Raw genomic sequence first — 22,812 nt, forward strand, 5'->3', positions numbered from 1 at the left:
CCCGGTACCACATCTCCCTCTCCCTGAAACACGGTACCACATCTCCCTCTCCCTGAAACACGGTACCACATCTCCCTCTCCCTGAAACACGGTACCACATCTCCCTCTCCCTGAAACACGGTACCACATCTCCCTCTCCCTGAAACACGGTACCACATCTCCCTCTCCCTGAAACACGGTACCACATCTCCCTCTCCCTGAAACACGGTACCACATCTCCCTCTCCCTGAAACACGGTACCACATCTCCCTCTCCCTGAAACACGGTACCACATCTCCCTCTCCCTGAAACACGGTACCACATCTCCCTCTCCCTGAAACACGGTACCACATCTCCCTCTCCCTGAAACACGGTACCACATCTCCCTCTCCCTGAAACACGGTACCACATCTCCCTCTCCCTGAAACACGGTACCACATCTCCCTCTCCGTGAAACACGGTACCACATCTCCCTCTCCCTGAAACACGGTACCACATCTCCCTCTCCCTGAAACACGGAGCAGATGAGCCTCGCGAGGCAGATAAGAGGAGGCCAAGCAGCTCTGGGACGAGCTCGGCTCGGCTCCACTTTCAGGCCCGTGGTGTTGAGAGCCTTTTTTCTGTTGAGGACTGAACGAGAGGAAAAAGAAAGAAAAAAGATTGCTGATCTGTTGGCAGCCGGTGGGATGTGTGTGTTGCTGCTGCGCCTCTGGTCACCCCAAACTATCTGCACCTGTGATAATAAACTTAGGGGGGAAGGACCTTGTGTTAGTAGTTAGTAACACACGGGGCAACCCGGAGGCTGAGAGGGAGCTCAGCACACACACACACACACACACAAACACACACGCACACACACACACACACACACACACACACACACACACACACACACACACACGCACACGCACACACAGACACACACATACACACACACACACACACAAAGACACACACATACACACACACATACACACAAAGACACACATACACACACACACATAGACACACACACACACATAGACACACGCACACACACATACACACACATATACACACACACACCCACATACACATAGACACACGCGCGCGCACACACACACACAGTCACACACATAGACACACATACAGACAGACACGCACACACACGTGCGCACACGCACACAAACACACATAGACACACACACACAGACACACGCACACACACACGCATAGACACACACACATAGACACAAACGCACGCACACACACACACATATATACACACACAGGCACACACACGCATGCACACACACACACACGCATGCACACACACACACAGACACAAACGCACACACACGCACGCGCACACAAACACACACGCACATAGACACACACAGACACACACACACACGCATAGACACATGCACATAGACACACACACACACACACACACACACACACACACACACACACACACACACACACACACACACACACACCTCACTTTTAGAAGCAAATGGAGACGTCTTTGTTTGTTCCCGTCCTCTTCGGCTCAGCAGCGTTTCCAGGACGTCTCCTCTGTAAAGTGAAGCGTTTGGAACGGCATGCCTGCTTCACATGAAGCTAATCTGCCGGTGGGCGCTTTAAGTGCTTGTTGTTTCAAACCAGACGCTCTTAAAGCGTGTGTGCATAAGCCACAGAACCTGGTTGCCCCTCTTAAGACCCGTTACAGTAGGCAGAACTGCACAGGGACATATTTCACCTGAGTGTTGAATGGAGGGACAGTGGGCCCGAGGGCGTGTTTTGCACAGTTCTCCCCGCTCTGGGTGGCATTCCTAATGGTCCTAAAGCCACAGAGCAATGAAAGAGGCAGGCAGAGACATGCAGGTCTTTATCTGCGTCTTCAGGAGCTCACACACAACATACCTGTGCTGCAGACAGGCCCGCCATTGTTTGACTCCTCAGGTCGCACAGGGGAGATATCATCAGCAGGTACAGGCTGACAGACGGCACTATTTTCCACGGGATCTTCTCCCAGCTGGAATGTCACACACACACACACACACACACACACACACACACACACACACACACACACACACACACACACACACACACACACACACACAGTATGTCATCTTTAGGACAAATACACACGTTTACATAAAGACATGCAGAGAGCGGAACATGTCACACACACACTTGTCTAACTTGATGATGATTTAGTGCCATATATATATTGAAGTAGCCTAGCAGTTGTATTCACATATCTTTATAGTCAACTACTGATTAACAAATAAACATTTTAAAAGTTAAATTTAATCACATTTCAAAATATTTATTGTCAGATTTCAAACTGGTTCCATGAGCTTTGGTGTACAGTATTTACAGTAGTCATGGTTAAATGCAACTTAATGGACAATTATAATGGATGTTTTTTTCACACATTCATAGTTATTTTAGGGTAGGATACCCAACCTTATGAACCTTAATAAACCTGGGTGTTTTTGATAAATGGGGACAGTGCACATTAATACAAACATTTATGTTAAATAATGAGTTATCCAAGAGGCTATTTTCCATCTGTAGTCCTAGAGGCAGATGTTAAATAACTAAAACAAACCTAAAAACAGAAAGAAAATTAAATATACAAGGATTATAAAATGTTGACGCTTTTACAATACGTGCACAACAATCAAACACAGCTAAAAAAACAATAAAAGACATGCAGGTAGATGCTGGTCGACCAGAGAAGAACCTCCATCCCGCTGGAGGCAGAGGACACGGAAGCTTCCTCCAGAGCGCTCATGCAAACACACATTGGCATGTATGCACAGGCTGAGCAGAGGCACACTCCTGCTCCTTCACACAAACCAAGAGGACCTCCCTCCTGCAGCACGGCCCGGCTGGGAGCATGTGAATGGGAGCGAGTGGGGTTGAGTGGTGCTGACCCGGAGGAGCTGTTGACTCAGTCAGTCGGGCCGAGGAGAGCGACGAGTGAGCCGAGCGCTAGGTGTCTCTACGCAGAGCCAGGCTGTAGACACACAGGGTGTGGTGTGTGTGTGTGTGTGTGTGTGTGTGTGTGTGTGTGTGTGTGTGTGTGTGTGTGTGTGTGTGTGTGTTGGGGGGGGTGAAAGAGGAGCCCCCCAGTGAGTATCATCTGTTTCCCCTTGTTCTGCCTGAGGTGTGCTGACGGCTGTGGCTCATTGCTGCTATCAGGGAGGCCGAGACTCCGGCGTTCACGGACCAGTCTCAACATCTACGGCTTCCTTAAGAACAGCTGTAAAAGATCGGTGTAAAAAACAACAAGTGCTTTTAAGTACAGAGCGCTGGCTGTTGGTCGTGTAATGGCCCCGCATTATAAACTCTCTCCATGTGTGTGTACCACGTTTGAGCGTGAGAAGGGTCTCGCTGATGACTTTGCTGAGCGGTTTATCATTCATACATTTCTGAAGCTTTACGCATGTATTTCATGCATTTATATGCAACACGTGTTGTTGGTCATTCTTCTAATGTAAGGTATAACGTTGGATTATGCTGCGTATCAAATCTTATTATACTAAGTTAGCCAGTGTGGATTTGTAGTGTGATTAGTTTGTTTTTTATTTCTTCTGAAACAGTATTGCATTCATGAGATTTCAACACATTGATTTAACTGTTATATTTGAGTGGTTAGTGTTAAAATAAAGCATACAATTGTGAGATATTTAGATATTTTTCTCTGGTGGAGACCCAGCCAGAGTTAATAGGAACAGGAAATATGCTAGCATGTTAGCCATAACGACTTAATGCTGTGATTATGACAATGTGGTGTTTACAGCTTGTTGAGCTGGAGGATGTTTATCAGTGAACGGAGTACTGGATAACTTCCACAGGAAACAGGAGTTCACAGATAATATTTGGACTGTGTGACAGCAGCTCACCCCTGCACCGCTCTGATTGGATACCAGTTACTCTGCTGGCCTCTGACCTCCAGAAAGATCCCTTCCCCTTGTGGGCTGTCAATCATGCTGATCCCCTGATGGGTAAATATCCTGTCTGAGGAGGTCGGGCTGCTTCAGGGCCAGAACAGATAAAGTCTTCTGCCTGAAGTTTGATAGTCAAACTTCATCAACAGGAATGTTACTGCATAATTAGATGCAGGGTTTTCACAGAAAGACGTATTAAAACACTATGACTTTCTCTCTATTGGAGTAATATTCATTATTGTGACTCCAGATAGAGGATCAGTCAACTCATGGATACATTGTGATCTCACATACTGACATAAATCATAATGGTTTGAACATATCACCCTAAATTTTCCATTAAGCTCCTTAAATAACAGTTAATAACCATTCTTGAACTGCTGTTTGTGGCAGGTGGAGAAGCAGAGAGCAGATCTCACCAGAGAGCTGGATGACCTCACTGACCGACTGGAGGAAGCAGGAGGGGTCACCGCCTCACAGGTAAAATATACCTGTGAAGTATATATATATATATATATATATATATATATATATATATATATATATATATATATATATATATATACATTCTAACAGATGTACACACACTCTTTGTTTTTTTAAGCTGCACTAGATTCTACACTAGATGCTTTTTTGCCAAAAGGTAGACGACAAGATCACCTTTAGCTCTCAGCTAGGCACACATAATTGTGTAAAACATGCACATACCAGCATGTGACACCAGCTAGCAATATTATTGTAACGAGTTCCCCCCAGCACCAATGACATATTGTCATATGCACATGCTGGCAGACTGTGCCTCTGCTCTCCTCTTTCCCCACAAGACAGACACCTAAACAGTTTCAGCTTGAGGCCAATTCGGCCTCATCCTGGCACCTGTTCCCTGAGCCGCTCCTCCCCTCCCCCTCCGCAGCTGAGCATAACCACACCCCTGCCACCACAATTATTTTCTGTTGATTTTAGAAATCCAAAGAAACCCGGCAATCAGAATTAGTAAATGAGGACATTTTTGGCATTCTGGTTAGGAAAATCCCTCAAAACAGAGGACTGCCAATAATTTATATACTAACAAAAAGGAAAAACCCCACCACATCTACGTCCCTGTGGGTGCCTCAGGGCATTATGCGCAGCCTTAAAAACAGAACTTGACAACCAGCCTGTGTGTGATTTACAGATGGAGGTGAACAAGAAGCGAGAGGCGGAGCTGCAGCGTCTGAGGCGAGACCTGGAGGAGACCTCCGTCCAGTCGGAAGCGCTGGCCGCATCTTTGAGGAAACGGCACGGTGACGCCATGGCAGAGCTGAGCGAGCAGTGTGAGGCTCTGCAGCGGACCAGAGCCAAGCTGGAGAAGGAGAAGCAGAACCTGAGGATGGAGGTGGATGAGCTGGCGGCTTCGCTGGAGAATCTGCAGAAAGCCAAGGTCAGGAAGTTGACAATGACCCATTTTCTATTTATTTTTGAAAATGTTTAACTCGGGTTTAACTGTGTGTTTGGTTTGTGCTGCAGATGTCTTCAGAAAGCCAGGTGAAGAAGCTGGAGGAGCAGCTGTCAGACGCCAACAGGAGAGGAGACGACCTGCAGAGGACCCAGACGGAGCTCAGCGTGGCCAGGAACAGACTCACAGGTACTGGTCACCTGCAGGTACTGTTCACCTGTCACATCAGGAACAGACTCCCAGTACAATTTAGTTTGTCATGCCGGACCCCAGAAGAGCCTGAAAAGGCAGTGTGCCCCAGTACACCCCATCTCTGACCTCACAGCACCCTCACACCCTATAATGTATAAATAGAAATTAAAGAAAATGTTTGTGGGATTACAGAAAAAGGCAGGTATTAATGAATTGTGAGCATGTGCATCAAATTGCTTTGTTGACAAAGTAATCTGCCAAAAAATACGGAAGAAGACTGCAAGCAAGCAAACATGGATGTAAACAAAGTGATATTGCAATATACAGTGGTTCCTCGTTTATTGCGGGGGATACGTTCTAAAAATAACCCCCAATAGACGAAATCCGCAAAGTAATCCGGTTTATTTTTTACAATTATTATACATGTTTTAAGGCCGTAAAACCCCTAACCACACACTTTTATACACTTTTCTCAGACAGGCATTAACATTGTCTCACATTTCTCTCTTATTTAAACACTCTCAAAGTTCAAACTTTCGTAGTACAATATTAGTGAATGAAACCAAAGATCAAAACCTGTTTTCAAGCCCAAACCTTTTTCAACAAATTTAATTTTATTGATCAATCTACGAGGTTTGACACATAAAGAAATTATTACCAGTAACTCACGCGTATTTCACGGTGCCTCTTTGTCCTGGCGCCGCTCCGCTGTAACGTCTCTGTAACGTGAGGCCTCAAGAGCACACGTAATGTGTTTCGGTTTGAAACACTGAATATTAACATGAGCTTTGTTTGAAAACTTCAGAGAGCATTTCAGAGATGTTGTGTCTATCTAGCATACAGTTTGAGGACTTGCGAGAGACAGCTGTAAAACATAATACTCACTCTTTCTTCCTATAATGGAACTCAATGCATCTTGGCGTTGCCCATGTCTTTGAAGACAAAGCCAAGAATACTCAAGTGGTGTCGCACTCATTCCTGAGAGTTGAAAGAGCTCTTCCAGGACACAGAAGGTGTTATACAACTGTAATGAGTGGCTGAGTTGTACTGCTAATGATTAGTTCCTTGACTTTGACACATAACATCAACAAAGAGCCCCTTTAACAGAATAACATGACTTTTACTTGGTTTTCAATGGAAAAAACATCAGTTTGCTGACACGGAATGAGTCACTGACGCTCCATTTAGCTCCTTTATATCCTGTGTATTTCTTCTTCTGTGGTGGTGGTGATAATCAGCTTCCTTGTGTGTCCGTCAGCTGACAATGCAGACGTGAGCCGACAGATGGAGGAGGCCGAGACCAGAGCCAGCCAGCTGAGCCGCTCCAAAGCTCTGCTCCAGTCCCAACTGGAAGAACTGAAGAAACATCTGGACGAGGAGGTCAAGGTGTGTGTGTGTGTGTGTGTGTGTGTATTTGTTTTGAACTCAGAATAGAAGTCTGAAAAAATAAAATATCCAGTATGCAAATAGATGTTAAAAGCCCCCTCGCCCTCCCACTTGTGTATTCACATGTGTCTCTGCCGCGGCTGCCAGTGTAAGCAGGCGGTCGGCAGCAGCCTGGGCTCCGTGCGGCAGGAGTGCGAGGTGCTGAAGGAGCAGCTGGAGGAGGAGCAGGAGAGCAAGCAGGAGCTGCAGCGTCTCGTCTCCAAGCTCAACAGCGAGGTGACGCACTGGAGGACCAAACACGAGTCGGATGCCATCCAGCACGCCGACGAGCTGGAGGACACCAGGTCTGTCGCGTTGACGGTGGCAGTGTCACATTTAAACCTTTCAATGTATTTCAGTGGTCCAAATAATGTGTGTGTCGCAGGAAGAAGCTGGCAACCAGACTTCAGGAGGCCGAGGAGGCTGTGGAAGCCACCCAAGCCAAATGTTCCTCGCTGGAGAAAACCAAACAGAGGCTGCAGGGAGAGGTGGAGGAGCTGTGCATGGACCTGGAGAAGGTAGGAGAGGAGGCGTGTCCTGTGAAAGCTGCCGTGCCGTCAATGTCTTCGTCGTTGTCTTTGAGCAAATATTACCTGATCCCAGGCCAGTGGCTGCGGTCAGGCTCTGGATAAGAAGCAGCGGGTCCTGGAGAAGCAGCTTGGAGACTGGAGGCAGAAGTGTGAGGAGCTGGTGTCTGAAGTGGAAGGCTGCCAGAAGGAGAGCAGGCAACACGCCAGCGAGCTCTTCAAACTCAAGACGACCCACGAAGAGTCTCTGGAGCAGATGGAGGCGCTACGCAGGGAGAACAAGGTCTACCAGGGTACGAGAGGACACGGGTGACATGTAAGGAGTAGCTGGATCGTGCCCTTGTTGAATTAGTTTAACTTGCGTGCGGCTTTTCTTTGATGACAGAGGAGGTAGCTGACCTTACAGACCAGCTCTCAGATGGAGGTAAAAGTGTCCACGAGCTCCAGAAAGCCAAGAAGAAGATTGAGATGGAGAAAGAAGAGTTACAGGCCTCACTGGAAGAGTCTGAGGCAGCTTTGGAGGTACGTTGCTCCAGTTAGCTGTGCTAGTTGGCTTACTCTTAATTCATCTTGTATCCAGTTTCATTTCATTTAATATAGTTTGGATAAAATCTCCTTCCTTCCTTCCTTGCCTCCTCCCAGGTCGAGGAGACCAAGGTGCTGAGGCTGCAGCTGGAGTTGTCTCAGGCTAAAGGAGACCTGGAGCGCAGACTTCAGGAGAAGGAGGAAGAGATGGAAGCCGCTAGGTAGCTCAGCTTTCCCTCAATCACGTTCTACTACACTGCCTGTTACACCCCAAGGCCTTGCATGCTCTGGTGCCTGAGTATATAACTGTACATGTACACTTCTAACTGCTAACTGCAGTCTATTAACTGTACAGGAGTCCAAGTTAAATTATTGAGGGGGATCAAGCGTTTGCAGTATTGTTTCCGTGGTTCTCAGCATGATGTCAGCTGGAACTGTCTCTGCTCTGAAATCTTGTATTCAACAATTAGTTTCCCTCTCCCCGGATGGACAGAAGCAATAGATGTCATGTGACCAGAATGACCAACGCACATTACATGAATATGACAGAAATGATTCATACAATGAGAGTAGTAGACATGGACCATGATCCAGATAACCAGCTGCTGGCTGTAACTTGATATTGAATGGACAGTTTATTAGAGAGGTATTGATCCTCTCATATAACTCTCAGCACAAAAGCAAATAAGTGTGTTTCTCTAAATGTTGAACTATTGTTTTGTAATTGTCTCGCTGCTTCTCATGCTCTGTCATTGTCTTGTTTTCCTACTTCTGGATATCATTGTGTGTCTTGCCTAAAAAGTTAAGATACCTATGGCACTAATGCTCTTTAATTCTTTAATTCTCTAACTCTTATTCCTTTGGTCCTGTCCTTTATCTCCCTTTATTCCTTCAACAAAGTCATAGTACATTATCTTCAGAGGTAAGGCCAGTCTCATTAAATTGCTCTATTACTGTCTCTGCGGTGCTATCAGCACAGTTCATCTGTGTAACGCCTCTTCTTTCAACCCATCCCTCTCCTCCAGAAAAGGCCACCAGAGGGCGCTGGAGTCCCTGCAGGCCAGTCTGGACGTGGAGGTGAAAGGCAAAGCAGAGGGGCTGAAGCTGAAGAAGAAACTGGAGGCGGACATCAACGAGCTGGAGCTGCAGGTGGACCTGCTCACCAAGAGCAACGCAGAGCTCAGCAAGAGCAGCAAGAAGATGCAGCAGCAGATTAAGGTCTGACGATGACGGGCCGAATGTTTTGGAATACTCTCGACTCCAAGATGCTTACCGACTGAATCCCTGTCCCAGGAGCTGCAGGCCCAGTTGGAGGAGGAGGTACGGAGCAATGAGGAGTGCAGGGAGGAGCAGGCGGCCATGGAGCGACGCTGCTCTCTATTGGTCAGCGACGGGGTGGAGACTCGTGCAGCCCTGGAGGGCACGGAGAGGGCCCGCAAGGCCCTGGAGACGGAGCTGCAGGAGGCCAGGGAGAAACACGGCGACCTGAACAACCAGGTGATGCGTCGTGTCTCTGCTTCTGGGTCCAGCGGCTAGGAATCCAACCTGTGTGGCCAGACTCTCTCAATGTTTTTTATTGTGTGCTCAGTTCCAGTTGGCTCTGAGCGGGAGGAGGAAGCTGGAGGTGGATCTCCAAACTCTACAGCAGGAGCATGAGGAGCTGCAGGGAGCGCTAAGAGGATCCACAGACAAGTCCAAGAAGGCCAGCTGTGAGGTAAAACACACACGGGGATATTGAGATATGAGAGCAGTAGAGCTACTTAAAGTCAGTGTATCTTCATTTCAAATGGCTGGTGTGACTCTTTCAGCTGGCGCGACTGGGGGAGGAGCTGCGTCTGGAGCAGGACCACTCCCTCCACCTGGAGAGGGTGAAGAAAGGCCTGGACGCTCAGATCAAAGACATGAGCGGCAGGCTGGACGAGGCCGAGCAGATGGCTCTGAAAGGAGGCAAGAAGATCATCCAGAAGTTGGAGGGAAAGGTACAGAGTCTGGTTTGTCATGCAGAGCTTGGTATGAATATGCATGACTCCTTCAGGATGCTGAGTCAGACCCCCCTGACCTTTATTTAGCACCACCATTCGGCCAAAATGTCCATGTGAACAAACATGATCAAAACCTGAAAAAATAAGAATTCCTGTGTAGCAACAAGCATTTTTCTTGGAAAAGGAAACATATTATATATTCAGTATCCATTGGGCAGACCATTGCTACGTATATTCCAGGGCCAGATCAACCTGCTAGGGGACAAATGAGCTGGGGGCCCCTAAAGACCCCCACACTGTTCAACCACTATATAACCCTTTGGTAAACACTTTCTACCTGCCTGGTTTGTGCTGTGTCACCAGGTTCATAGATTAACGAGATCAATTCAAGAAGATACAGCAGCGTAATATCAGCTGAAGTAATACAAATAGATTTTGACAAAATGCATGAGCCACCTTAAACACCTATAGTTCTTTGGTATATTACCAAATAAATGTGCAATTAATGAAATTACAACAAAAGAATCTCTGGAATGAGCACACCCCTGTTAAGGACAAACCAAACGACTGGTAAAAGCAATGTCATGATCTTATTGGTCCTGTCCAACGCTAGAGGAAATCATATTTACTTCACAGGAATATTTAACGTGACATGCCACATGTTCTTACACTGTGTCTGTGTGCAGGTGAAGGAGATGGAGCTGGAGTTGGACTCGGAGCAGAAGCGGCACGCGGAGACGGTGAAGACGCTGCGGAAGAACGAGCGCCGCCTGAAGGAGCTGCTGTTTCAGTCAGAGGAGGACCAGAAGAACCAGCAGAGGATGCAGGAGCTGGTGGAACGGCTGCAGAACAAGATGAAGGCCTACAAGAGACAAGTGGAGGAAGCTGTATGTCACCTGCTCCCCCTGCTCACTGCCGACTCGGCACATAGTGCATGTCGCTGATGATATTCTGTTTGTCGTTGCAGGAGGAGCAAGCTAACATGAACTTGGCAAAGTACAGGAAGACCGTCAATGAGCTGGATGACGCTGAGGAGCGAGCCAACATTGCTGAGTCGGCGCTCACCAAGATCAGGACCAAGAACAGAGGCAGTTTTGGGAAGGGATACTCCTCTGTAAGTACCAGCTGCATCAGCATTGTGGGATTCTGTTGTGACAAATATGGTTTATAGGGTTTTTTTGCTGTTATTAACCATCCAGGAGTTAGCAGTTAGAACATTTTCTTAATGTTGACATATCAATTTATTTTTATCCTCACAAACCACATAGCTGCCTGGTAAGTACAATGAAACCCCAGAATTACTTTGAATTACCCCTGACTTATTGATGCTTTTTTCAAGGATTAAAATTGGACACACGTTCATGTATATATACTTACCAAATACCTGCAAATCTAATTACATTCCCATCAGCCTCAGCTCTACCTTATGGTTAGAGCACATGTATGTGTGCTACGTTAGCACACATACATGGGAAATAAGAGAAAAGACCACCAAAAACAAAAGCCCCAAATATGACACCGTACCATTGAAATATATATATCAAAATGATGAGATAACTACATGATTCAGATTGTAAGAAGTCTGAATGTATGCTTCATCAAGTCTGTAGACAAGATAACTTTTAAAATGCTTGTTTTCAAAATTGAGTTTGGTTTGATCAGCGCTAGCTATGCTAACGTAGCTGCTCCATTAGCACTCACAATAAAGTCATCTAGGCCTAAATACAGCAGTAACTTTAACGATTATACCGTTGACAGTCTATGGTTTGTACACATAGATTCATACACATACATACACAGAGTCTTGAACGGCCTCTGTACAAATATGAGGTACTATTTCTGATTCAACATCAGGACGTCAGTGACGAAAGGAGGAGAACCTCAACACTGATATGCTTTCCCTACAGTGTCACAAGAATTTCCTTCTGGAGTGGAAATATTTCAATGCCAAAAACGCGAATGACACTCATTTCACACACATTGAGTGCTGTAGATTTGGTCCCCCATCACCACCATTTGAAGGGCATTATGAAGAGATCTAAAAAGACGGTATGAACAGGAAGAATTAATACACCAAGCAATTGTCTTAACCCTTTAAGCCCTAACCCTAACCCTAATAACCCTAACCTCTAATCCTATTTATGGTTTGAGTTGTGTTTAGAGGTTGTACATGGGGATTATATATTATTGTAGTCCAGATTTTTACGTTTAATTTGATACCTAACAGATTTTTTTTTTTTTAGGGGGGGATTTCTTGATTTTCCTGATATAAAATATCTGGGGACCCTAGGGCTCACATAATTGAAAAACTGATTTCAATGTACAATTACATATGTACTTGATGATGAAAATCAAAGCAAATGACTTGCAGCTTTACATCAACAATCAACTGTAATATTAGATTTTTCTTTTGCTCTGTGATTTTGAATAATGACTCTGGGGTGTGTCTGTGCTCCATCAGGGTTACAGCACTCCGTACCCCGGCCTGGTCAGGTCCCCTAGCTCTGTGGGCTCAGAGGGCAGAGGGGAGAAGATCCTCAATGACGACAACGAGTCGGTCAGCTCCCTCATCCCGGCGTATCTCAACTCTCTCAAGAAGCTCATGGTGGACTAGAAGCCGCATTTCAGAGCCAACGTCCCTCCAGCTCCGATGAAGAAGCGAAACATGGCGCAGTATGAAGTTTGAAACATCAGAGAGGCTGAAGCAACACATTCAGGTCATTAGCAAACCATTCCGTGTGTGTCACCGTTTGTGATTTGGACTTTTCTACAATGTACTCTTTCCTTCCTCTGCAGTCTGCAAGATCCCCATTTTAATAACACACTCCAACACACATTTATACAGGGCTCTCAAGTTTTTAAGACAGGTAAGAGTGACATATCCTCCCCCCCCCGGCCGCGCCTCCGCCCATGCCGTATGCCCACAGACCAGCCCCCCTACCCCCCATATTATTATTAGCTTTATTTTCATTGGTTGCTGGATTACATTTCACCCAGATACAACAGATACGTTTTTCTGATTGGCTATTCGTGTAGCCCATTTCTTTTTTTTGATTGGCTGATGAGTGGCACCTCGCGGCAAGACCTCCCGGGGGAGACGTGCTTGATTCCTCCATGGTGAGGGCAGCGCGACCAGGTCATGTTTGTGCGCTGCGGCACATTAAATAGCCTAGAGGTTTTTTTCAGCGTGAGAAATACGATGTGTGACTTAAGACCGAAATGCGTGACTGTCACGCTCAATGCGTGACACTTGAGAGCCCTGTTTATATCTACTGCATATTGTAATATTTGTATGTAAAAACTGATTGAATATGGAAAACTGTACTGTAATCGTCTTAAAAATTCCCCAAAAAGGTAGCACTTTATTTCAACCAGTTATAAATCATTTATAAGCCAGTTTATTACGAAAAATATAATTCGTAATAATTGATTTGGTAATGACTCACCTTCCCTGAATGAACAACAAAGAGAAGCTAACACTGTGCTAAATTCTAGCTCACCTCATCTGTTAGTTAGATGTCTGCCAACAGCTACGAACTGGAAGGCAGAAGTAATTACAGTTATAGTTCTGCAACTTTAAATAGCTAACTAGTATCTTTTATAGCATGTTAGCTAGTACAGGCAAACACTGAGGCTAGTGAGTATGTAGGATTTTAGACAACAAGGCTAGGCTAGCAGGTTAGCCCAGAAGTCTAACGCTAGCTTAGCTTAGCGTCAGCTTTTGCTGATTCCTGACAGTGATATTACGAAGAATACGTTTAACATTTTAAACTATAATCTACATGCTAAATACTTTATGTAGCCAATATTTCCTACCTGGCAGAAAACTATGTCAAAACCTTTTGAATTATATCAGCTACAACAGCAGCTATTATGTATTATATATACACGTGTATATATATATGATTTGTAAAGGATTAGTCATGAAATGATGATTAGTCGTTAACAAATGGCTTATAAATGACTTATCAAGTATTATTATAAGCGTTACCAAGTAAGATATGCAACAAAGTGCCATCCATACATGGGTTATTTTAGGTCAATAATAAGAAATGCAGTGTCAATGTTTTTTTAATGAAGTTAAACCCATTTTTATTATCGCTGCCTAAACCTGTAACATGGTTTGATCAAACCATTTTATCGTTGAATGTGAAAACGTGTTTTTTTTGCAAATTAAATACTTCTTTCATGTATGTGTATATATATATATATATATATGCCTTTTTCCATTTTGTGGTCATACAGAATTGTCACACAGAAAGCCAAACAACCCAGAAAGGAGAGCGTTTGAACATGACATACATATTTTCATTTTATTAATGAAAAATGCCAACCTTTAGCTGTTAATGTACAAAAGCACCTCACTCCGCTTCCTTCAAAAGTCAAGTAATACTGAGCAGTAATACCGGAGAAGACATGGCTGTAAAAGAGCATTTTGAACAACATTTGGCTTCACTGACACTGACTCTAACTGAAGCAACAGACTAACATTTCCAAATCTGTAGAATATTTTAGAGGATTGTTATTTTTGTATATATATTGCATATAAAACACTTTGTATATTCCATATATTATCAGTACCAAATTTCGGTATGCCAAGTCTTTTTTTTAAGACTCTACTATTTACTGTATTTTACATCCTCCATTGCGAATCACACATCCCGTATATTTACACCAGACTCCCTGTGAACATCACCAAAACATCCCGACTTCCATGAGGAATAAAATGTGTTACAAGTAAGTTCTCTTTAGAATACTTTTCATATGAACAGCAACTGACAGAATATTTACTAAAAATCACTTGGGTATAAAGTGCAATTGGCTGATTGTTAATTGAGAATGAAGTAAAACAATGGAGGAAATTAATTAAGAATTACATTTCTGACTTGTTTCCAAGATGTGGCCAGATTCGTGACGTTTGCTCAACCTTGACCAAGAAGTTACTCATGTAGCTTAGCATCCGTAGCTAGGCACAGCGAGCCTGTCCGGCTTTGGATTTATCAACACGCATAAACTAATAAGAGTAATATTATGTATTCAAATGTTTCGCAGGGTGGTGTCTTTTTTCAAGAACCAAAAACCCAAAGGACCAAACATTTAAGGAATGTGTGTGATTTCATTTAGGCTGTTACTACCTAACTTCAGTAGTAATCTGCCGTCATTTACAATGGAAACTTGTAAATGACTCATTTGTACATCCTTTTCTCTCATGAAAGTTAATTATACTGTGGATTTATTTGATATAATCAGCAGCATCCAAACCAAACCTACATATATAACAAACACCATTTTGGGGTTGATGGTTGGTGGAGCTGAGGCGGGTCCTTAAAGCAGCCACGCCCTTAAATGTGCTCGACATTAAGCCCTACATATAATATTAATTCTGTTTGAAGACCTATTGTTTCACAAAGATATCATTGGGTTTTTGTAAACTCAATATGTGCCACAGGCTAAGCAACAGTAGCAAGGGTGGGCGGGGCTCAGCAAACAGTCAATAGCTGGATATTAGTATTAAAATACTTTAGTCTCATTCTGGTACACAGTAATAACACCCTTAGGTCAGAATGCATTTTGCTTAGCAGCATCTGTTAAATCATTTTTGCAGTCACATGTGACTCAGAGAATTGCCTCACAGAGCAAAAGCACAAACGACACAGCTGCATGACATCAAGCTCATCAACATCTACAGGTGTTAAATGCTCATCGTAGCTTCTTAGTCATTTGCTTCAATTCACACTCATTGTGTCCATTTCCCTGTGCCATCGCATCAACACCTGTCATCCTCTGACATCTTCATTCATCGCGTATGGTTCTCACAATACTCCCCAAACACTGAGTCCACCTTCAGCAGTGAGCACTGACTGATCTGCCGTCAGTCTGGTGGGAGTCACAAGTGGAGCATCCATCTCCGAGTCAGTCCTCAGGCGTGTGGCCTCAGAGTGTCTGAGTGTGCATGTGCAGAGCTGCCAGACAGCGCTGAGGTCAGATCTCTATGTCCACAGGCCTGATCTCTCCCGTCATATTCTCCCGCACCCAAAGCTCTCTGTCTTTGGCTGGGTCCACACACTGCAGCAGCTGGTCCACCGGCTCCATCGTCTGGACAAAGAAAGAAGAGGTCAAGCATCGCCCGGGGGATATCCAGTGTTATATGAATGGGGTGGAGCGACTTCCCACTGTCACATTGACTCTAACCAGATACATGTTGAGTGACAGAGGGTAGGGTAGTAGCTGTAATACTGAGGCGAGTACTTACACGTAGAGAACCAACAGGGACTGGGGAGTGCTTTTTCTTAGTAGTTGCAACAGGGTTCATACACATTCTGACCAATGGATTTCATGACTTTTTCATGACTTTAAACCAAATTTCCATGAGAAACCATTTTGTGAAATCTGGGCGTAAACATGAAAAAGTGAGTAAATGTAGTATTTAAACTAACAATGAGAATACAAAGCATACAGTAAACCTTAAATGACTCAAATGAATGAGACAATAGTTTGATTAAAAGAATAAACATTTATATAGATGCCTGTATGTATGCCTGCTTATATTTTGAGCGTCTTTCTTTTAAAAGCATATTAATTAATTAATCTCAAACTCAGCGTAAATGAACGTCATGAACACATGAATATAACACATTTACATGACTTTTACTAAACCTTTGGGGCTTTATTTTTTTCAAGGACTTTTCCAGGCCTGGAAATAATCATTTTAAAATTCCATGACCGTAAGAACCCTGCACATGGCACCTTTAACTCAGTCCAAGTATAAATTCACTCACTCCTACACATTTGTATTGTCGGGAGTACAATTACTGGAAAGAAAATGTCAAATGTGCTGTTTTCTGAATAACATTTGGTCTTGTATACAAATAAACTTTTTCTGTAGAGATAAAAGTGGTGTATAACCATTTTTAAATTCCATGACTTCTCCAGGTTTTCCATGACCGTGAGAACCCTGTTGTAACACTGAGTTACACTCATACTTACACTTTGGTTGAACATGTCGGTCTCGTGGCGAAGGGTGGTGTACTGACACAGATGCTGTCTGATCACCTCCACCCGCTCCACCTCCAGCCGCTCCAGCTCCTGAGGAGAGGAGCGGTTAGTAATGAGAGATCTCTCGTCTCCCATCTGTCGACGCTGAGCGGACGAGTCTGCAACGCTATTGTGACTTCATAAATTCCACCTGAGGAAAACTCAGACACTGAACTCTTTTAAGACTGGCCTAAAAACCTTTTTATTCAGGAAGGAATTTTTTACCTTGAGTTAATTTATTGGCAGCTATTACATTCTTATTTTTATTTTTATGGGTTGCTTTATCTATGTTTTAAATCGGTTTTATTTGTTTTTACTATATGTGTGGCACTCTGGGATTCTTTGAAGGAAGAGTGCGATAAAAATGAAATGCATTATTATTATTATTATTAAATTCCCCGTTTGGAAAAACTGTAAAATGTTCACACATTCCATGGAAGCGGTTAACGGTGAAGTCTGTAAAACATCAGAGGGAGCCCGGGTGCTTTGCTTTTTTGGAAAGTTCCCAAAAGACATGCTGTGTTCACATTGCGAGTCTCCAAGTCCTTTTCCTATGGAAGACGGGCATGAAGCTGCAAACTGTCAATCACTGTGTGACGGTCGTGATGCAATACAAATCCAACAAATCACATGTTTTAGTTTCACCCCGTTCTATTTCGTCTAGAAACCTGCTGTCAGCCACTTCCATGTGTTTTACAGGTATGCACGACACAACATTACACTTTAATGTAACACTCATTGGGCTTTAGAGGAGTTTCTCTAAAATACTGTTTCACAGAGTTTGTAGGTGCATTTTGTGTATGTAGATAATTATAAGGGTCCATCAATTGTCCAAATGAAGAATAAAAATATTCACAGTATTGCAGTAGTGATATAAACAGTATTGTAAAACACCAGATGCTACCAGGTTTGGACTCATCACTAAACAAAAAAGATCTGTATCAAACTAACTTGTGTATCAGGCGATTTACATTATTTGTTTGACACATGAAAAATATGCTAAAGCAATTGTAAAACACTATATGTTGAGCACATGACTTCTTACCAGACTTGTGGTGACCATCTCCTCAAACCATTTGGACTGGGACTGGTTGTACAGGTCCACGCAGCGCATCAGGTCGTCTCCTGTGAGAGAGATGAGCAGAAGAAGCAGAAGAAATGAGACCTGAACAGCGTTTCTCTGGGTGCACCGCTCCTTAAAACTGCACCAATTCTCCACTAGGTGGCGATACGTCCCAACTATTCACACCTGGCTGATGCGTAACCACAACACTCATGTACAGTATTTTGTCAGCTGATGCGATTATCCCAAACAGTGCAGATGATCTGGGCTGATAATAGATTCCATTATGATAACATCAGCAATGATAAAAGGAAAAGTCTAATCCGTTACCGCCTGTACGCAGTGACAGCAAAACAAACACTAATCATCTGAGATTGCATCAGGGAGGAAATGATGCGGCTCATTCTGCAGATGACTCTCAATCTTCTGCAATCAGCGTCTGCTGATACATCTGCTTATTTTTTATTCACATTAATACTGTACTTTTTAAGTGTGAATGCTAAACAGCTCTCAGCTAGTGTAGGAGAGTGTTTCTCAAAGTGGAGTCTGGGGACCAAAAAGTTTGAGGCACTTTCAACTGTCTATCAGCTCGTCTCAGGCTAAATAATGCCTCTTTATAACCTACAGAAATCTACTTCTCTAGTTATTCTTTATGCTTGTCTAAACTACTCGGAAACACTACCACGTTCGTCCACAAGCGCCGACAAAATATCCACAAAATGGAAGTTTCTTGTTAGCTTTAAACAGGTCAGCTAGCCACTGCTGTCCCGAGCTACACACGGCCACACATGGTGACAGGCGTGGGTGAGATGGACGCAGCGGACAGGATGTCATACGCCAACTTAATCAGAATATTTCAGGAAGCGTATTGGCTTCAATGTCAACAGAGAATGATGCTGGAGGGAAATGTCAGCACCGAGGCGGCTGTTAAATCAGAAGACTAGAAAGGTTGTATAAATCCATTTAGCATTTACCATTACTGATGTAAAGCATTCCTATAAAATACATATTTAACTCCTTCACATGTAGTTACTTTAGACTAGATTGTATTCTATGATTCATTTACTTCACCAACATGATGATCTTTCACCTTTTATCGCTGATTTTTGACACTAATATATTTGGGATCTTTGTAAACTGCTAGAATAACTCAAATAAATCAGCTTTGTGTGGTTGAACCAAGTTCGTCTGTACAGCGTGATGTCACAGTGACAGGCCTACTGGGGGCTGTGTGGGATTTAAGGTCAAAAGGAACATACATTTAATTTTATGAGGACCGTGTGCTCTGGCACATCAAAACGGGGTCGTGTTTTCTGCTGCTACAGTAAACAGGGTCTTCAGGTCAGCTCAGAATATGCTTCTATAAATAGAAAGGGAAGTAAAATGGGAAGAAAATGCAAAAGAGCCGCTGTGTACAGCCTCCCAAATCTTAAAAAGACACAATCAATAAATTCCCTTCTTTTGAAGTAAAAGCCCAAAGTAATGAGGGGTCCATAAAGGGTGATCATGGCCTTAGGTGGTTGATTTAACTGCAGAAGGAAAGCCCTGCTATCAGGAGACGTACATGATCCTGCTGTGTGCCGTCCGACGCAGCGAGAGCGCAACGCGATAATGAGTCTTTGTTATGAGCAGACAGATGCCGGGCTTTAGTTGTTTTGGCATCAGTCTCTTCTCTGCTTCCCTCAAACTGGAGTCATCATCACTTGCAGCCAGACGTTATGAGCACCGTCAACAACTGCTGCTGTTTTTCTCCCTGGTTGCATAAGCAGCACGGAGAAGGGCTGACTGTGTGTGTGTGTGAGTGTGTGTGAGGAGAGACAGTTTGGATGGAGGATTGGCACTTGTGTGACAGCATGTGGTCGTGCCTGGTTGAGTCATGACATCACACTTGGGCGGAGAGTCTACATCTGTTCCCTCTTAGCCAGTCACGTTCCTCAAGTCGCACACCTATTAAAAATGTTTCGAAACCGACCCGGCTGCTGCTAATGCCTCTTTTTCCCTGTCAGAAGCCGGTGTGTGTGTGAAGGTAGCCTGATGAGGCGGGATTGCCATGGCTCGTTCCAGGCAGCCATTTCTTTTGTTTTGGCGGGGTTATGGAGCTCTAAACCAATCAGTGCTGAGCGTTGAATCGGTCCCATCGAGGTCAGTCAACACAAGTGGTGGTAGTGGTTGTGAGTGGCACTTAAAGTTCATCATGTCAATCTAATGAGGGCATCGATTCTGAGGTCTGGAATCAGGCTAGAGTCAATGTGCACTGAAAAAAAACCTACGACCTAAAACCAGTAGATAACTATGTAACAAGCTCATATGGGGCCTCTTTTCCATATCAATGGTTATCAATACATACATTGCAATATGAATTACTATTGATATTTGTGTTTTTTTCTGTTGCTTTCAGTGCAGACACAAAAAAGTTTGATCCCAAAGACATAGCATGTGCTGCTAACTGATACCTGGTTTTGGGACAGATGCTGTCCATCCTTAAAAAGATTGGTTAGAAAATGCTTTGCTAACACGATCGGTTTATAGTTGATTGTCAAGCATCGTAGCTTATCGGCAGAATACCAAACCTTCTTCTGAGCTAACGTTAGTGACAGCGGCCACAGTTAGCGGATGATGCTACGTGTTACAGTGTAGTGACGGCACCACGAGTGCCATAAAGTGACTCAGTACTGTCAGTTACATGTCTCCGTAAAGTTTGCAAACATGAGCCACCAAACTCAAGAAATATCCTGGATCATATTTCAGGTCCCACTGGCCCATGAGCGGCACATCTGTGGTCTGGACGCCCTATAAGAGCGGAGCAGGAAACCCCACGAGTGTTTTAGTGCTCCTGATTTCAACTTCGAGAGGAAGATTGTGTTATGGCTTCTTTCAAAAGTCTCTTAATCAGAACCAAAGATGTGAACAGTCCTCTTGTTTCCAGCAGAATTGCACTCACTAAATCTGCAGAATAAGTCTAAATATCGCTGTAATAGATGAAATGACTTTGTGGGCTGGATATTTCCTTGCAGGCAGATTATGAATGTGCATGTATGTGTGTGTATGTCCCTTAGTCCACGCCCACGCCTCTCTGTGAGTCTGTCGTGAACACGAACTCGTAAGCGGAGAATGTTCCTGACCCCCCTCCTTGCCTCCTCTCCCACCCCTCTATAAAAATAAAATAAATCCCAGTCTGGCTCGAAGTGCTGATAAAGCTCATGACTCATGTGAAAAGACAAACACAGCATCTCGGTTCACAGCCGATCTCAAGTGACCGCTTCAATGAAGGGCGAAAGGAACGAGGAGGAGGACGTGGAATTATGTCCAGTGAGTTAACTATTTACTAAACTCTGGTTTATTTAGCAATTTAGATGAACACAAACGTCTGTGCAAACTCTTTGGTCAAGAGCAACATATCTTGACCAGGCCAGACTGCCGTGAAGTTCATGGTAAATGGACCGTAGTTGTCGAGCATTTTTCGAGTCTTCTGACCACTGTCCAGAGGATGACTCCCCAGAGGATGACTCCCCAGAGGATGACTCCCCAGAGGATGACTCGAGTGACTTTAAAGAACAACCAGGTCAAACTTCCACCTTTTCTCACACTTTGCTCCATGATGAGGTATCTCAGAGCTTTCACACTCGCTGTGGAAACATGGTTCTGTGCATAGTATTAAATTGGGACTTTTTCATCACCAGTTAGACACTTCTTGCAGTTACTTTAAATAAAAGCGGATGGTGGAACACAGCTAAGCTTGCATATTGCTTCCTTCACCGTCAAAACGGTTTGCTATTGATCCCAGTCTCAAGCGAGTACATGGCTTCTCACCTGTACGGCTTCACTGGATAGAAGAGTTTTAGTGACAGGTTAATTCTCTTTTAATTAAAAACTTCTCCTTGTAGAAAAATCCATTTTAAAAATAGAAATTAGAAGCCACTGAACATCGTTCCAAAAGAACATGTGGAACCAACCTGCATGATCTGTTTTAGCAGTCCGCACATACATGAGAGCTTGCTGGGCCGAGCTCCCCGCGTCCTTAGACAACAAACACCTGAGTGAGACTGTGATCCCGCAGTAAACCCTGCAGCGTGGCCTTTGACCCCTGGCTCTGACCTGCTTGTGTGGATTTCCTGCGGGCCTTCTTGATGTCTTCTTCAATCTTGTTGCTGAGTTTGATCTCCAGTTGCTGAGTCTTCAACTCCAGCTCTTTCTGTCTGTCAGTCAGAGCTTTCCGGGCCTGTTGGAGGCAGTAAGGGAGCGGAGTCAGAGACACGCTCGGATCTCACAGCTGGAAGCAGGACGCCCTCCTATTATCCTACTTTCAGTAAATGGCCTGCTTTTACATTTCTAGAGTTTCAGGCATCATACATAAACAAACATCATTATAATCAAAGTGATAGAGTTTGTAGCTCGTATAATGTTACACTCTGCTTCTATTCATCACAGTAAGAATGCCGTCTGCTATGCACCAGCTCAGTATTCATCCATTGCCGGTATCTTATTTCCTGTCCTGCTTTAAATGCTCAATTGTCCAACAGGCGAGTTTATCAGAGAGAGACTGCTTTGTCCCAGATCATCTGTCAAAGATGATGTGAGACAGATTTGCAGTTGCCTTCAGGCTTCAGCCAATTGTCTGTCATTGTATATATATATATTCAAAAAGCAGGAAACAGTCCAAGGACGGGAGAAAAGCCGTCTGCTTATGGAGATGTGGAAT

At 44.1% G+C, this 22,812-nt stretch overlaps 2 protein-coding genes across 3 annotated transcripts in view; one reads left to right on the top strand and one right to left on the bottom strand.

The window, feature by feature from the left end:
* Positions 1-12,629, top strand: part of LOC306753344 (uncharacterized protein) — a gene marked incomplete at both ends in the record, with an annotated part of 44,354 nt that extends 31,725 nt beyond the window's left edge. The window contains 16 exons of the mRNA XM_079237214.1: positions 4,323-4,409; positions 5,104-5,349; positions 5,436-5,553; positions 6,815-6,942; positions 7,090-7,286; positions 7,367-7,499; positions 7,585-7,801; positions 7,894-8,030; positions 8,151-8,254; positions 9,059-9,251; positions 9,327-9,530; positions 9,622-9,747; positions 9,842-10,012; positions 10,702-10,902; positions 10,983-11,129; positions 12,477-12,629. Of these exons, the coding sequence (XP_079093340.1) occupies positions 4,323-4,409; positions 5,104-5,349; positions 5,436-5,553; positions 6,815-6,942; positions 7,090-7,286; positions 7,367-7,499; positions 7,585-7,801; positions 7,894-8,030; positions 8,151-8,254; positions 9,059-9,251; positions 9,327-9,530; positions 9,622-9,747; positions 9,842-10,012; positions 10,702-10,902; positions 10,983-11,129; positions 12,477-12,629 (2,562 nt within the window). The remainder of the gene's footprint in view (positions 1-4,322; positions 4,410-5,103; positions 5,350-5,435; positions 5,554-6,814; positions 6,943-7,089; positions 7,287-7,366; positions 7,500-7,584; positions 7,802-7,893; positions 8,031-8,150; positions 8,255-9,058; positions 9,252-9,326; positions 9,531-9,621; positions 9,748-9,841; positions 10,013-10,701; positions 10,903-10,982; positions 11,130-12,476) is intronic.
* Positions 12,630-15,997: 3,368 nt separating this feature from the next.
* The window catches only part of gas7b (growth arrest-specific 7b), a gene marked incomplete at both ends in the record, with an annotated part of 51,110 nt that continues 44,295 nt past the window's right edge, over positions 15,998-22,812 (bottom strand). For both annotated transcript variants that reach the window (XM_079237066.1, XM_079237065.1), the window contains 4 exons: positions 15,998-16,111; positions 17,003-17,101; positions 18,096-18,175; positions 22,209-22,332. In XM_079237066.1, coding sequence (XP_079093192.1) covers positions 15,998-16,111; positions 17,003-17,101; positions 18,096-18,175; positions 22,209-22,332 — 417 coding nt within the window. The remainder of the gene's footprint in view (positions 16,112-17,002; positions 17,102-18,095; positions 18,176-22,208; positions 22,333-22,812) is intronic.

This window comes from Taurulus bubalis, assembly GCF_910589615.1.
Source record: "Taurulus bubalis genome assembly, chromosome: 2".
Taxonomy (NCBI): Eukaryota; Metazoa; Chordata; class Actinopteri; order Perciformes; family Cottidae; genus Taurulus; species Taurulus bubalis.